The following is a 14,332-nucleotide window of genomic DNA, read 5'->3' on the forward strand; positions in this document are numbered from 1 at the left end:
ACCAACTACGATAGCGTAACATATTGTAAGTCAAACAGCAACAGTCACTAAAATAACTACTCAATGGCAGGCTGAGGCTCATTAAAAAAAAATATGGTAGTAGACTAGCGCTACATCTACTGGAGCAAGGTTAGGCATTTCATGTATTGCTATCTCCTGAGTTAGTTAATCAGTCCCTCAATAATCATGTTAACTACACTGTTAGCAATTTCTGTAAATTTCACAGTAATTAACTGTAAAATGAACTGTATTTTACTGTAAGACAGTTATACAGTATGTTACTGTATTTTAAAGTTGCATTGTGGGAAATTTCCCACTGGCAACACTAAAATACAGTATTTTTAATTTACTGTAAATCAAAATACAGTATAAAAAAATGAGCGCGAAACCTGACCAATCACAGAACGGCTTGCTTGGCGAGAGAAAAATGAGCGCGAAACCTGACCAATCACAGAAAAGCTTTTATTTCCGCTTGGAGAAGGAAGAAAAAAGAAGACAGGCACAGATGCAAGAACATGTCAGCTGCAAAGGTTTGTGCAAATATTCTTACTTATTCTTTGTATATTTTATATTTGTAGTTCAACAAAAAAAAAGAAGACAAAAAAAAAACGCCACCTCACATACATAACGTTACTGTGTGGAGAGACTGTGAGAGCTCAGAGAGATTTGTGGCGCCACTCATTCCAAATATTAATATTTCTTTTTTTTATTTCCTTTTTATGGACGTTTCGCCATCAAAATATGGACATAAGCTGGTCTCTGTCTTAGGTTTGACGACCACATTATATGAGCAGGTGAGTGTTCACGTGAAAAGACGAGCTTTTGTGGGTTTAACGTTAGTTTAAAAGTCAGTCATTTACCCCCGCTAAGTTACACAATCGTCTACCGATAACCTATTACGTACCCCATATAAATGTTCAGCATGCATTTATTGTTAGAATAAAACACGCAATGTTCGTATGCAAGCACTGTGGCGTCTTATTTGCCTTTATTAATTTCAGGTTTGCGTGTGGAGTTCGTTCCTGAATCCCCGTGCACGTGCTAAAGCCCCTCCGCAGTTCAGTCACACATGTAAGTTACCGCAAACACAGAAAGGCCACGGATCACATAATGAACAGATCGGAACAGCACGATCTGATTTCTAGATTCAGCGTTGAAGGCTGTACACTGTACAGTGTTGACCAAATGGGCCAGTCTTTGTCTACACGAAGCCAGAGCTTTTCGTATCTGATCTTTTTTCCCCCTCGTTTCTTCATATCTAAGATTGTACATTCGAGATGCTTTATCTATCTATCTATCTATCTATCTATCTATCTATCTATCTATCTATCTATCTATCTATCTATCTATCTATCTATCTATCTATCTATCTATCTATCTATCTATCTATCTATCTATCTATCTATCTATCTATCTATCTATTAATGTCAATGTCAGATTTCTGGCTCTAAAAAGTATTTATAGTAGTTATAATTTATAATTTTCATTAAAAGAGATTAATATACTGATGTATGTATTAACTATTAATAATAATTAAAATTAATTAAACATTTAAATGGATAGCAGCAATAATATATTTTGTCAGCACCTCTAGTAAATTTCATATTATTTATAATTGTTGTTTATAATTGTTATAATTGCATAACCATGGGAGAAATGTGAACTATATTTGTAACAAAAAAAGTTTACTGTCAATTTATCCAGAATCATGTAGTTCTAGGACAGTTTTTTAAAAGCAAACATGTTGCTTTATTCGTAGCATGTTCATTATTCATCCGTGTTTAATATTCTGCTTAACATCTCCTTTAATAAGTTTTGAATAACAAAGGTAGGCCTAAGTAAATTATGATTGTCAGTTTTGGGTAAACTATCCTTTTAAACGAATAACAAAAGCTCCATCTACATACTGTCACTGACACCAAAATAAAATGTGAAATGTTTTTCAAGAGGTTAAACACTACATTTATCAATTTATTATTATTATTTTAGGGGATTCAGTTCTACACAGAAAAATGCATTGATACTGGCAATTGAAACATCGAGTACCAAGTGGAAGCAACCAATACTTTGGAGTTTTCAGAGGTAAGTACATCTTGCAGTATGCTATAATATTAAACATCAAAGGGATAGTCCGACCAAATGCAATCCAAATGAAAATAAAAGTTCTGTCATCACTTACTACTTCAGTGAAACACAAAAGAAGATATTTTAAAGATGTTTACACATAATATTTTGAAGTGATGAAAACTTTCACATTTGGGTGGGCTATCCCTTTTAAAGTCACAATATCTATGATGTATAGAATATTCAAAAACCAGTAGAACAATGTTATGCATTTTGTAGATTTGTGTACTTACTAGTGTTGTCAAAAGTACCAACTACAAAATCAAGTTGGTATTGAAATTTAAAAAATGTGACTATACTAGCATTCACTCCAATCACAGATATACTACGAGCATGTGAACACTATGGTGAATCAGAGGTGTTTAAGAATCCGTTCAGAAATGCAAATATTATCAAATTTTTTGAATTTCAGTACCGACTTGGTACCTCAGTTGGTACTTTTGACAACAGTAGCAATTGCATTCATTTTTTATTATATAAAATGTATATGAACAAACTTTTACATCTTTAATAAGGTTTAAGGCTTCTTTTGTGCTGTTATAAGCTGTTTGAATAGTTATCAAGGAGCTCTAAAGACCGGTTACACTCACTACGTGAATGAATCACGTTTGTGCCGAAGACTCATGGTATATGAATGTGAATCAATGCAATGTAGGAACTCAAAAAACGAAAACAAACATTCACCTTCAATCCATGAACACATCCATAACTTATTCTGCAATCTCAGTGTTTCAGTCTGTGTTTCTTATCTTAATAGAGTTCAATGAATAGTTCATCCAAAAATGAAACTTCTGTTATTAACTCACCCTCATGTTGTTCCAAACTTTAACAAATTAAGCTGTTTTTAATCTCATAATTTTTGTCCATCCACTGATGTCCACTTAACCAAAATTTCCCGTTTCAAAAAGTGCATATGGATTCAAATCATATGGATTACTTTAACATTGTCTTTATGCACTTGATGCTAAAAAACTTTGGTTGACTGGATAGACAAAAATAAAGAGAGAGAGAGATTAATTTATTTTTATTCTGAAAATGAACCAGTCTAATGGGTTTGAAACAACATAAGTGTGAGTAAATGACACCAATGTTTAAAATGTTTTTACACATCAAATGATCTTACAAATTCTTTCTTTTATGTAAAGGTCCACTGTGAGGATTAACCCCGACCACAGCAAGTGCTCCTCAAAGTTCCAGGTCAGCAAAAGAAGTGGAAAGATAGTAGCCTGACAAGCCAGACCCACATCAAGATGTTTGCTCTGGAAACTCACCATTGACGGCTCAATCCGAGGGGCGGATAAACAGTTGTCTTTCAAACTCTCTGTGCACACAATTGGATAGCGCTACAACCAACCAGAGCAACGTGACGCGGAGCTAGTTGATATATTAAACTTTCGCTGTATCCGGTCAGCTAAACTCCGAACACATCTTCCCTTTTTAAGAATGACTTCAGTGCCGTTCTTTGTTCTTTTCTCAGAGAAAAGCTTAACTCCAAGTCTTCCAGAGTCGCGGTCAAAGCTGATTCGAAAGACCGCCGTTCTCCAGCTTCTGTGTTTACTAGTGGCACGCAAGCGCAACTCACCGACTCTATACACGATGTGATTGGTATCTTTTGTATTTTTTGCAATTACCTTTTTTATTTTTCACTCTGTGGCGGAAACAAGCTTCCATAACTAAGCAAAAACTGTTTCCTGTTTTTTTTTCTTCTGTTATTATTAATCTTTGTCTTCTTGTTCTGGTTTATTATTATTTGTAGACTTTTTTTACTTTCTTTTTTTTTTACTGTACAGCCCTTCTTTTGAATTTGTAAGTTTTTATGACTGAATCTGTTCATGAATAGTCTTAAAAATGTTATGTTTAAAAGTTGCTGCAGGCTTTCAGAAAACAAAGTTTTACAACTGAATGATTAAAAACAAAATTTAATTAAAAAAATTAAGCAGTTGTCATTGCTTCTTTTTATTGTCATTTATGAGGACCTGTTGAAATATAGTAATTGGCAATTTGTACAGTTTTACAGTAAAGGAAAAGTGGGAAATGATTTACAGTAAATTAATAAAATTACTGTAAGTTTCACAGTAAAAAATATATATTACTGTAAAACAAATTACAGTAAGATAAACTGTACTGTAAATAGTAATACAGTATTTTTACTGTAAGTTAGTTTACAGTAAGTTACTGGCAACCAGCTGCCAGTAAGTTACTGTAATTTCTACAGGAAATTTTTTACAGTGTATGTCTGAATCCCAAGCAATTTACTAGCGTTGCCATAGGAACGCTTCAGCTTTTGCACACCAAGAAGAACGTTTATTACTGTTGTGACGTCATGATGAATTGTCATATATAGAACACATGCAGAACAGACAAACCATGTGACATTCCAGGAACTTCATAAAAAAGAGATCGTCAGATCACTATATCATGCAGATAGACACGTTTGAAGACAATAAACACACAATCGCGGCAATATATGGTTGGTCTGTGTTCTTTATGTCATGTTGGGTGGTTTCATAATAGATTATAATTATAATGCAATGCTATTCCACATGTGTGTGTTGTGTGTTTTCTCTCAGATTTTTTGACCCGAAGCTAGATGAGATCACATTGTTATATAAACCACTCTACTTATAAATTATAAAGTGATATGAAGTAAGTTTTGAATAAAACATGATTGTAATCTTATAAATTGTTGTTTTGCTGGTGTGCTAAGCTAACATGCTAGCTTGCCCTAGATGCACCGGCAACTGAGACAATACTTTATTTTTATGAAAAAAATGTAAACTACTGAAATGCTTATTTGAACAAAATGCATTCGATAGAGTCTCAGTGAGGGTAAAGTGAGAGGTTTGATTTAGAAATGAGGTTTGAATAGAACAGTTTGAATAGAGAATCGTTAGTAATTATAATGCAGACAAAAGAAGAATAATTGGAGCCATAACCAGTCCGCAGAAGTGTGAATGTGTGCCGGGGAGACAAACTGAAAGGGGCAGTTTGCACCCCTAAACAATAGAGGCAATACACTGAATGAAAGCTGAGAAGACATGGCAATAAACATCAGTTGATATTTCAGAGATATCTCAAAATAAAATCACATGAAACGATCTTGAAAAATATTTAATAAAATTCAGAGTTTTAGACTTTTCATCTTCAGATTTGAAATATAACATGATCAGACTTGTTGGGATGCAGTTTAACAGGTTAAAGATATATAAAAGAGTCCTTACAGAAGAAACAGCGATTTCCTGGAGCTTTCTGAGCTCAAAAGTGAACTCAGTCTGTAAAATGTTCCTCTTCACCCTCCACCATGAAAATATTGTGTGTATCAAAGTAGATTAAACACAGTTTAGAAGTTCTACATCAATAGTATTTACAGCTTTACTATCAAGAGGCATGTATCAGAAATGGGCTGAGACTACATTTAACATGGAAAACATTGATTATGTATCATCCGTTATGAAGCAGCAGGGAAGAGAAGGGAAAAAAAAAAAAAAAAAACGAGATTCCAAACCAGAAACAAGAACAAAATTCAACAGGAACGTAACAGCTTCACAAAACATGCAAAGACAACGACTGACACAAGGCAACTAAAACACAGGGTATAAGCCCCATCCACACAACAGTTTCAGTGTTTTATCCACACAGATCTGCAAGGTGTAATGCTTAAAACTGATATTTTTAGATACCGGTTCTCATAGTGGATAAATCTGATGGTGAACATCCGTCCGTTTTCATGTGTAAAGCCAATCTGGGGTGCGTTTCCCAAAACCATAGATGCTAACCTGTTAGCAAACTTAGTTGTTTAGCAATGGGAAATTGCATTGCAAGCAACAAAGTTGTTAACTTAGTTAGCAACTATGGTTTTGGGAAACACACCCCTGTATATTTAGTGAAACTGTGATGCCATCAATCCACACCCCTAACAGGAAAGACTAAAGGGATAAAACTCCGGGCACTGGTAATGTTCTCATCAATATTGCGTCATTTAATTACTGCATTTGCATTAAAGGGTAGGTTTAAGGTTGGGGTAGGTGTAGTCATTAAAGGGGTGGAGAAATGAGAAATCGTCTTTCTCTTGAGCTTTTGATATATTGAATGTCATGGTAATATAAGATTATCCTGTTAGTTTCAGAGCTGAAAAGTTCCTTGTTAGTCAAAGAAAAGCTTTTATAGACACCAGGCCCAGAAAACAATTGTGTGCTTCATCCTGACGTCATGCACTGACGAAACACACCTCTACAGAATGATAAGCACGTCTAATTCAGTAGCCCCACCCACCGACTCATCGGATCATGCTAGCCAGCAGAAATAAACATGTGGAAGATAGCAAGATATTGCACTTGGTTGTGGAAGAACACAGTCACTGCATAAGCTTCCATCGGATCCTAATATTAGGAATTCCAGCTCACGTGGGGAAGACATGTTCACTTAATTTCACTGCGGAATCGTTTGTAAACAATCTCACAATGCTATTCTTCTATATTGGATCCGACAGAAATGCCGCAAATTTCGTGAGTGTTTACTTCAATGTCTCCAGTGCGGTACGTTCATCAAAACCCAGCATTTTAGAGAAAGCCTCATAAAATAAAAATAAAATATTAATAAAACCTGAACTTTATTATAATAAAACCTGAACTGAAGAAAAAGACAATAATTTACATGTTTTACAAAAACACAAACCACATGACAATACAGACTGAGATATCAGTGGATCATATACTAATTATAATAGTTTAGTTATAAAGATAAATCCACTACACCTATAAAACCTGTGACCTTCCCATATGAAAATATATTTTGCTATATGAATATTTAAATATATATAAAAGAGTCCTTACATAAGAAACAGAAAGTCTTACAGTCTGTAAAAATATCCTCTTCACCCTCCAGCATGAAAATATTGTCTTTCAAAGAAGATTAAACACAGTTCAGAAGTTCTACATTTACAGCTTTAATATCAAGAGTCAGGTATCAGAAATGGGCTGAGACTACATTTAACATGGAAAACATTGATTATGTATTTTACTGTAATAATAATATCTGTTATGAAGCAGCAGGGAAGAGAAGGGGCAAAAAAACAACAACAACAAAAAAACAAAAAAACAACAACAACGAAAAGCCCTATTGAGAACGCAAACCAGGAAGGAAAAACTGGAAAGTTCGGAAATAAATATATTTCTTTACCCAAATTACCAAGATGGACGTACCATAAAGTTTAAACATGGTGCGGGGAGAACTGCTGCTGTGACAGGTATATGATTTATTAGTTTTTACCCCAAAATAGAGCATCTATTCTTGTCGTTGATGTACACAAGTAATAATTTGAAGCGTAGGCTATATGTTTAATACACAGCGAAAATTGCCTGCATTTGACCGAGATTACAGAATCTGGCATCGTGAATGTGTATGGTTGTCAGTGCATTTGACACTACAGTGAGTCAGCATCTTTTACTGTCTTCACCAGTGCCCAGACTTGTGTACGCGAAATACAAGCTGTCTCATTTCAGAAGGCTGCATCCTCCGGAGGTCGCATTCGAAGGCTGTAGGTGTTTCTCAATGTCGAGGATGCTTCCTTGGAAGGACTGATCCTTCCAAGTCGCTTCCTTCAGAGGCTAGGCGAGGCTTCTGTTTAGCATTCGGAGAACACGTAAATGGAACAGGCTAGCAAGTGCACGTCATTACGTCAGTGAAAAGGTTAGTTGGCCATCAATAACGTTATGTGTAATGTTATTTGTATATTTTTTATATCAATACAGTAGTAATTTGTACAGGCATTTAAACGTTAAACTTTACTTCTATTTACTACGGTTATAACAAATGTTTTGGTAACGTAAATAAAAGCATTGTGGCAATCAGCGAGGTGAGGGACCGTGAGAGCGGGCCGGTGGAGTGATAATGAGCGGCAGCTGATCGCCACACCGGTCTCGGCTCACGGCAGAGTGATTGGAGTAAATGGTGGAGCGTGGAAGACGAGAGAGGACTAGGCCTGGACTTTATGTTATGGTTTATTATGTGTGTGCGGGCAGTCGCCCGTGAGGGGCTTCCCACGTTACTTTCGTTTTGTTTATTATTTATTATAAAGTTGTTGAACGGTCGCCGGTTCCCGCCTCCTTGCTTCCCATCTACGAACCCTGATACAAGCATATTTGACCCGTTCACGCTCCGACTCCGCGAACGTCTGAAGATAGCAAAGCTGCGTGCATAGGATGGTGGGTGATTTGAGAATGCGAAGAGCGCGAAGGCTACTCATATGCACCTTTCCTGTATATGACATTATTTCGAACGAAGGACTCAGTCCTTGCTTGAAATTCCGAGGATCCTCTACATTGGAACAGTCCTTCGTCAGATGTCAATGACGTAGCGTCCTTGGAATTCTGGCTTCCGAGGATCCTTCCTTGACATTTAGAAACGCCTAGTATGTGTCATAAGGCCATCTCATAAAAAAAAAAAAAAATTGAGCAGGACACTCCAAACGCGACCTTCGAAAGTGTCCTACTTTCACAGGATTTCAGAGTGTACATGAGGTGTATCTGGCGGAGGTGCCATTTTTTTTCAAAAAGCAAAGGATACATGCAAGTGTAGATGTGCTGTTTAAATGTAAGTAGTTTCAATCTTATTTTATTTTTTTTAAGTTTTATTACCTCAAACAGATAGTTGATGATTACAAGTGTTTTGTGCTTTTTAAATGTTTAGAACAGTATTGCTGTCAAGACAAGAAACATTTCATAGTTATTTTAAAGTTATAAATAATATTCATTGATATCACTGCCATGAGATCGCAAGGAGGCTGAACTTGTTGTCATAGCAACGTGATACTTCCTGTCTGTGTCCAACAAAGGCCGTCTTGTTTAATTCTGATTGAGGACACTCCGTATACTGCATCCTTCACAGGACGGGTCCTCCAGAGGACGCAGCCTTCAAAATTAAGTGAAATGAGAGACATCTACAGATTCATGAGTTGAGGAGCTAGGAAACTGAATGAGACACACACAAGGAAACCAAGGAGCAAATGAGGGACAGGTACAGGAAATGAGTGGCAGCGGTAACACACAAGGGTAGCTATGGAAACAGATCAGGGAATAAGGAACAAGGGCAACCAGGAACTAAACACAGGAAGTGAACAAAGACACACTTCAAAATAAAAGTCCTTAACCACGAGACCGACTGGAATCATGACAGCATCACCTGCATATTAAAGATCAGTACTTTTTATTTCCTGAAGATGATGCTGTAGTCCTCAGTGTTGTTTGCATCCAAAGCAAAGACATCTGAAGCACTTCCTGTACTGCTGTCTGACCTGGACAAGAATGAGACAAGAGGAGCTGAGTCAATTTAACATCTCAAACTCACGAACCACAATGGAATAATAATAAATGTATTGGGGTGGCACGGTCCACAAATCCCACGGTTCAGTTTGTATCACGGCTTTAGGGTCATGGTTTTTGGTTCTGCACAGTTCTGCTTTTTTTTAAAAAAGTTAACACTCCAGAAATGTACTTCAGCATCCACAATTTAGGATACAGTATTAAAAAAAATTGTTATATAATATATAAGTTGTTTCCTAACTGGCTGTCTTCCACTTACGCTGTCTACCAAGTCCGACACATTGGCATAACTTTTTTCGTGTTAATCATGTCAATTTTGACCAGCCTTCTTTATCTCTCCCACTTGCCATTTCTACACGTGTCATGACCTGCAGCACTCCACTTTTACTGTATGTCCACCCCTTATTTCAAAAAGGACACCCACTGTGTAAGGTAACATACGGACAGTGCTGCTGCTCCCACCACGCGCATCACGCGCTAAGTAAACTTTTTATTTTCTTCCATAGGTTCCTATGGAGCGGGATCATAAATTGAACTATTTAGAGATGCAAAAATATGACAGCCGCAAATAGCATATTCATTTTTTTACCGAAAGAGAAACAAGTCAATTTGGCCTCCACCCCTCCATGTTCAGCAATCAGGTTTCATTCTCGCCGAGCATGTTTTGTAACGTTGCAAGTGGCTCCGCTTCAGAAGATGTCTGGGCTCCACTTTATATTAGATGAGTACTATGTACTTACATAAAAAAATTGTTCAAATTGTATTGCAAAAAGCTTTTGCTGATATTGAGATAAGATACAGGTAGAGTTGGGGACAGGTATGGTGGATATGGGTAAGATTAAGGGTAGGGTTAGGTGTAAGGGAAGTGCCAACGGCCCAAACACTCAACTCAAGCTCACAGGAAAAGCAAAGTCAGCTCAAATAACGTGCTGACGTGAGATTTCTCTGACTTGTTTCTGTTTGCAATAGCCCTGCTGTGCTGTATCATGATGTGGTTCAGTCGCGCTGGGCAACGCTGAAGAAATGACTCTGTCCTCTCGTTCACTGATCCACTGCCTGCTGTCTCCTCACCAGATCTGACAATAATAGCTTTGAAGGCTTTGAACATTATTTTGTGATCTGATATCTGTTAAATCTGATTCTATTGCATAAAACTGAGGAAAAATAGAAAAAAAGCTTGAGAAATCAGGGCCAAAGTTGACTTTAAATGCTTGGAGTTCAAAAGCATTAATGCCGTTGCCCTGCATTCAGACAGATCAGACTGTCTATTTAACTAGTTTCTGACAGTTGGAGTTTGAATAGTTTTGTCTTGTTTGAACATTCCGTCACATGAAGGAAATGGAAGAATAGTAACAGATTAAACAACTGCCTCTGACATTTCCCTTTAAAAGACACAGACTGACAAAATAAGAACAGGACCTGCAAGAAAACAACTGTAATATTCTTTCATATTCAGTTTTGAATGGAATAGGATGGTAAATTGAGTGATGTCTGACCTCATCATTGAGGACACAATACACCAGGAAGATGAAGGTTCCCTGCTGGGAGTTCACGATCAGGAAGAGGATCTCCAGCGTCTTACTGTCATTACTGAAGAAACCCAGAATCCAGGAGCAACCAAGAACCACAAACTGAGCCAGTGTTTTAAATGTCATTGTCCTGCAGAGAAAGAGAGAGCAATGACGTAGACAAATCAGACACAAATATAAACAATATAGTTAACAAATAATCTTTAAAACCCGTCAATCAGCAACAAACGAGACACCAAGAGATCGGTGGACAAGCCCTGAAGAGTTACTAACACCAAGACAAGAAAAGCCATTTCTGACCCAAGAAAAATGTGAGAGTCAACTCTCACTCCACACTCCTCCTGAAACACACAGTGCCCATAAAAAGACTCTTCCACGTTCATTCATAATAAAACTTCTATGAAAGTGCACCGGAACTTTACTGAGGGCCTCCAGGGCAGAGCGGTGGGCAACCATGGCAGGTCGGGGGCCTCTGCGGGTTGGGAGTCCCACCCAAAGGTACATGGCCACCTGTTTCCATAGTCAAAACATTTTCTTTGGGGCATCGAAGGCCGGAGCAGAGGGCTCATCAAGGGCCGGGGCGGAAGGCTTGTGGCAGACTGGAGAGGAGTCCAGGAGGGCTGGAGCGGAGGGCTCATGGCAGACTGGAGAGGAGTCCAGGAGGGCGGAGCGGAGGGCTCGTCGAGGGCCGGAATAGAAGGCTTGTGGCAGACTGGAGAGGAGTCCAGGAGGGCGGAGCAGAGGGCTCATCGAGGGCCGGAATAGAAGGCTTGTGGCAGACTGGAGAGGAGTCCAGGAGGGCTGGAGCGGAGGGCTCATGGCAGACTGGAGAGGAGTCCAGGAGGGCGGAGCGGAGGGCTCGTCGAGGGCCGGAATAGAAGGCTTGTCGAGGGCCGGGGCGGAAGGCTCGTGGAAGACTGTAGAGAAGTCTAGGAGGGCCGGAGCGGAGGGCTCGTCGAGGGCCGGAGCGGAGGGCTCATGGCAGACTGGAGAGGAGTACAGGAGGCATGGAGCGGAGTCCCAAATGACTATAACCAACGTGGCTATAGTGGAGTCATGGCTACCTTGGCCGGAATCAAGGTCTTAGCCTCGGCCCTCCTCCTCGGCCGTCTGGACTTAGAGGCTGGCAGGTTGGCACAGGAGGGCACACTGGAGGGATAGGCAGAGGAAACTGGCTGTGGGTAAACTGGCCAGCCCACACTTATTCATATGAACCTCTTCGATCTCAAACTCTGAACCATTTAAACTCAAAATCAGATTGATAGTTTAGACTAGGGAAAATGAACAGGTAGGTTCAAGAAAGCGAATAGTGTCCTCATCCAGACCCATCAGAAAAATCGTGTTCATTGAAGCATCTGGCCAGTCCACCAGATAAGCGAGCTCAGTAAATTCCTCCACATACCTCTCCAGTGGAAAACCGTTCTGCCGAAGCCTACACGGGTGATCCTCAACCCAAGAAATTTCAGCTGGGGACACGGGAGAGATTGGGTCAGAAAGATGCCCATCTGGAATGCGAAGTTCTGGCAGTTTGGTCCGGGCTTCTGTCACCTTTATGTGTGGAGCAGCAGAGACGAGGAGATCCAGGACTTCCAGACAGATAGGCTTTTATTCAAATGACCGTGAAACAGAACACCAAACACCTTTTAACATAACTCAACTCAACTCAGACCGGAAAAGGAGTGACTAAACAAGAGGAACTTAAATAGCTAATAGAAACGAGATAATTAACAAGACATAGCTGAACTAAACTAGACTAATGAGGGTGAAACAGACAGGTGGCGGGAAACTGAGACAAAAGAACATGTGACCAAAGCACAAACACAACAGAAAGAGACAGCGACCTTCCTCTTTTCCTTCTCCTGGTTGGTGTGTGTGTGCGCGTGTGCGTGTGTGTGTGTGTGTGTCCAGAAACCCGGTCTGATGCAACTTGTGAGCCATGTGCAACTTCCCTGACCAAAAAAAAATTCAAACTAACAGCGTGAGGTCAAATGTATGCAATTATTGTAATATTAAGCTAATCTGAATAATTTATCCAAAATATTTATATCTAAATATAACAACTTTGATTAATTATTAATATTACCCCTTGAGGTAATTTGTTAATGTGTCTTTATTGACTTTTTTCTATGTGAGTGTTCAAATCATAATGTTTGTTACTTGGTTTGTCTCATCTGTGAAACTTCAGCGTTCAGATTTTTGAGAGTTGAGTTCAGATTGATGAAGATGTTGATGAAGAGAATCGTGTTTAACTGAAAAGTAGAAAAATAACAATTAAATCACCATGTTTTCTCTTTATTATATATTTAAAATCATGATAAATAAGAAATGTGCTTACTGCTAGTATGACACAAACAGGACCCAGAAAACTCCAGATAAAACCTTTATCCATTTTAATCCAGCAGCTGTTTAGAGGAAAACACAAACTGAATGAATCTGTCAAAAATACTATTTCTGGGGCCTATTGCACAAAACAAGGATAAGGGATTAAGCCGGGATATCTTTTGTGATCTCGTCATCTGAATGCAAAATTTAGTTCACAGCTGTCATGTAAACGTACCCTGAAGACACACACACCAAGAACGATAATGATGATTGTTAAATTCTTATCTTTTTATATAACATTAATAACACACTGAGACAAGTGCCATGATAACTCTCGTATTCTTTACTGAGGAACTTCACTTCTTCATACATTGGTACAACATACAAGGGGTGCGCTAGAGCGCCCTCTAGTGCACTGAGATATAAAGTGCATATATCACATATTCCTCCCCCCATAATGTTGTAGTACCCACTTCAATAGCAATGTAAAATACACTTAACAAAAACAAAAGGTGTATTTTTTTCTTCTTTTTCTTGACTCTTCTATATATATTTCCTAACACAATACTTCTATTAATACCAGACATATAGAACAAATGTGATTGAACATTACAGCATTAGATGAACTATTGTGTTTACCCTCTTAAACCAAACTAGTACCATAGCAGTCAAAACGTATTCAACTTATGGGCTGAACCGCACTGGGGGCTTAATTGTACGTTCAGGGTATCTCTTTGAAGTCTCTTTGCGTGAAGTACCTAACACCTCCACCATTTCGTTTGGGGATGAAACCACAGGCTGCACCGACCCAGTCTGTACTGGTTCGGAATTCGGAAGGGATACTACTTCTGGCACGGAATGTTGACAAGGATCTGCCTCACTAACATCCTTGACTTCTGGTCCCAGTTCATCTCCATTGTCACAGTCAATTAGGCGTGCCAACATCTGCTCAACGTGACGCCTCCAGTGAACTGAAAGTCCCACATCCACAGTGTATGACACAGGGCCAGTCTTTGCTGAAACAACACCAGATGTCCA

The 14,332-nt window shown here is 38.7% G+C and overlaps 1 protein-coding gene and 1 long non-coding RNA gene across 2 annotated transcripts in view; one reads left to right on the forward strand and one right to left on the reverse strand.

Moving 5' to 3' along the window:
* The first annotated feature begins 631 nt into the window (after positions 1 to 631).
* On the forward strand, positions 632 to 3,910 carry LOC137072784 (uncharacterized). Its single transcript, XR_010904681.1, has 4 exons — positions 632 to 794; positions 1,002 to 1,071; positions 1,990 to 2,082; positions 3,270 to 3,910. It is a non-coding gene; the product is annotated as an uncharacterized lncRNA (long non-coding RNA).
* A 3,303-nt stretch (positions 3,911 to 7,213) lies between these two features.
* Positions 7,214 to 14,332, reverse strand: part of LOC137073750 (adhesion G protein-coupled receptor E3-like) — a 53,145-nt gene continuing 46,026 nt past the window's right edge. Inside the window, exons 17-20 of the mRNA XM_067442459.1 lie at positions 13,308 to 13,374; positions 13,130 to 13,221; positions 10,940 to 11,102; positions 7,214 to 9,415 (exon numbers count right to left, since the gene is read on the reverse strand). Of these exons, the coding sequence (XP_067298560.1) occupies positions 9,356 to 9,415; positions 10,940 to 11,102; positions 13,130 to 13,221; positions 13,308 to 13,374 (382 nt within the window). The 3' untranslated portion in view covers positions 7,214 to 9,355. The remainder of the gene's footprint in view (positions 9,416 to 10,939; positions 11,103 to 13,129; positions 13,222 to 13,307; positions 13,375 to 14,332) is intronic.

The sequence above is a fragment of the Pseudorasbora parva genome, chromosome 4 (genome assembly GCF_024679245.1).
Source record: "Pseudorasbora parva isolate DD20220531a chromosome 4, ASM2467924v1, whole genome shotgun sequence".
Lineage (NCBI taxonomy): Eukaryota > Metazoa > Chordata > Actinopteri > Cypriniformes > Gobionidae > Pseudorasbora > Pseudorasbora parva.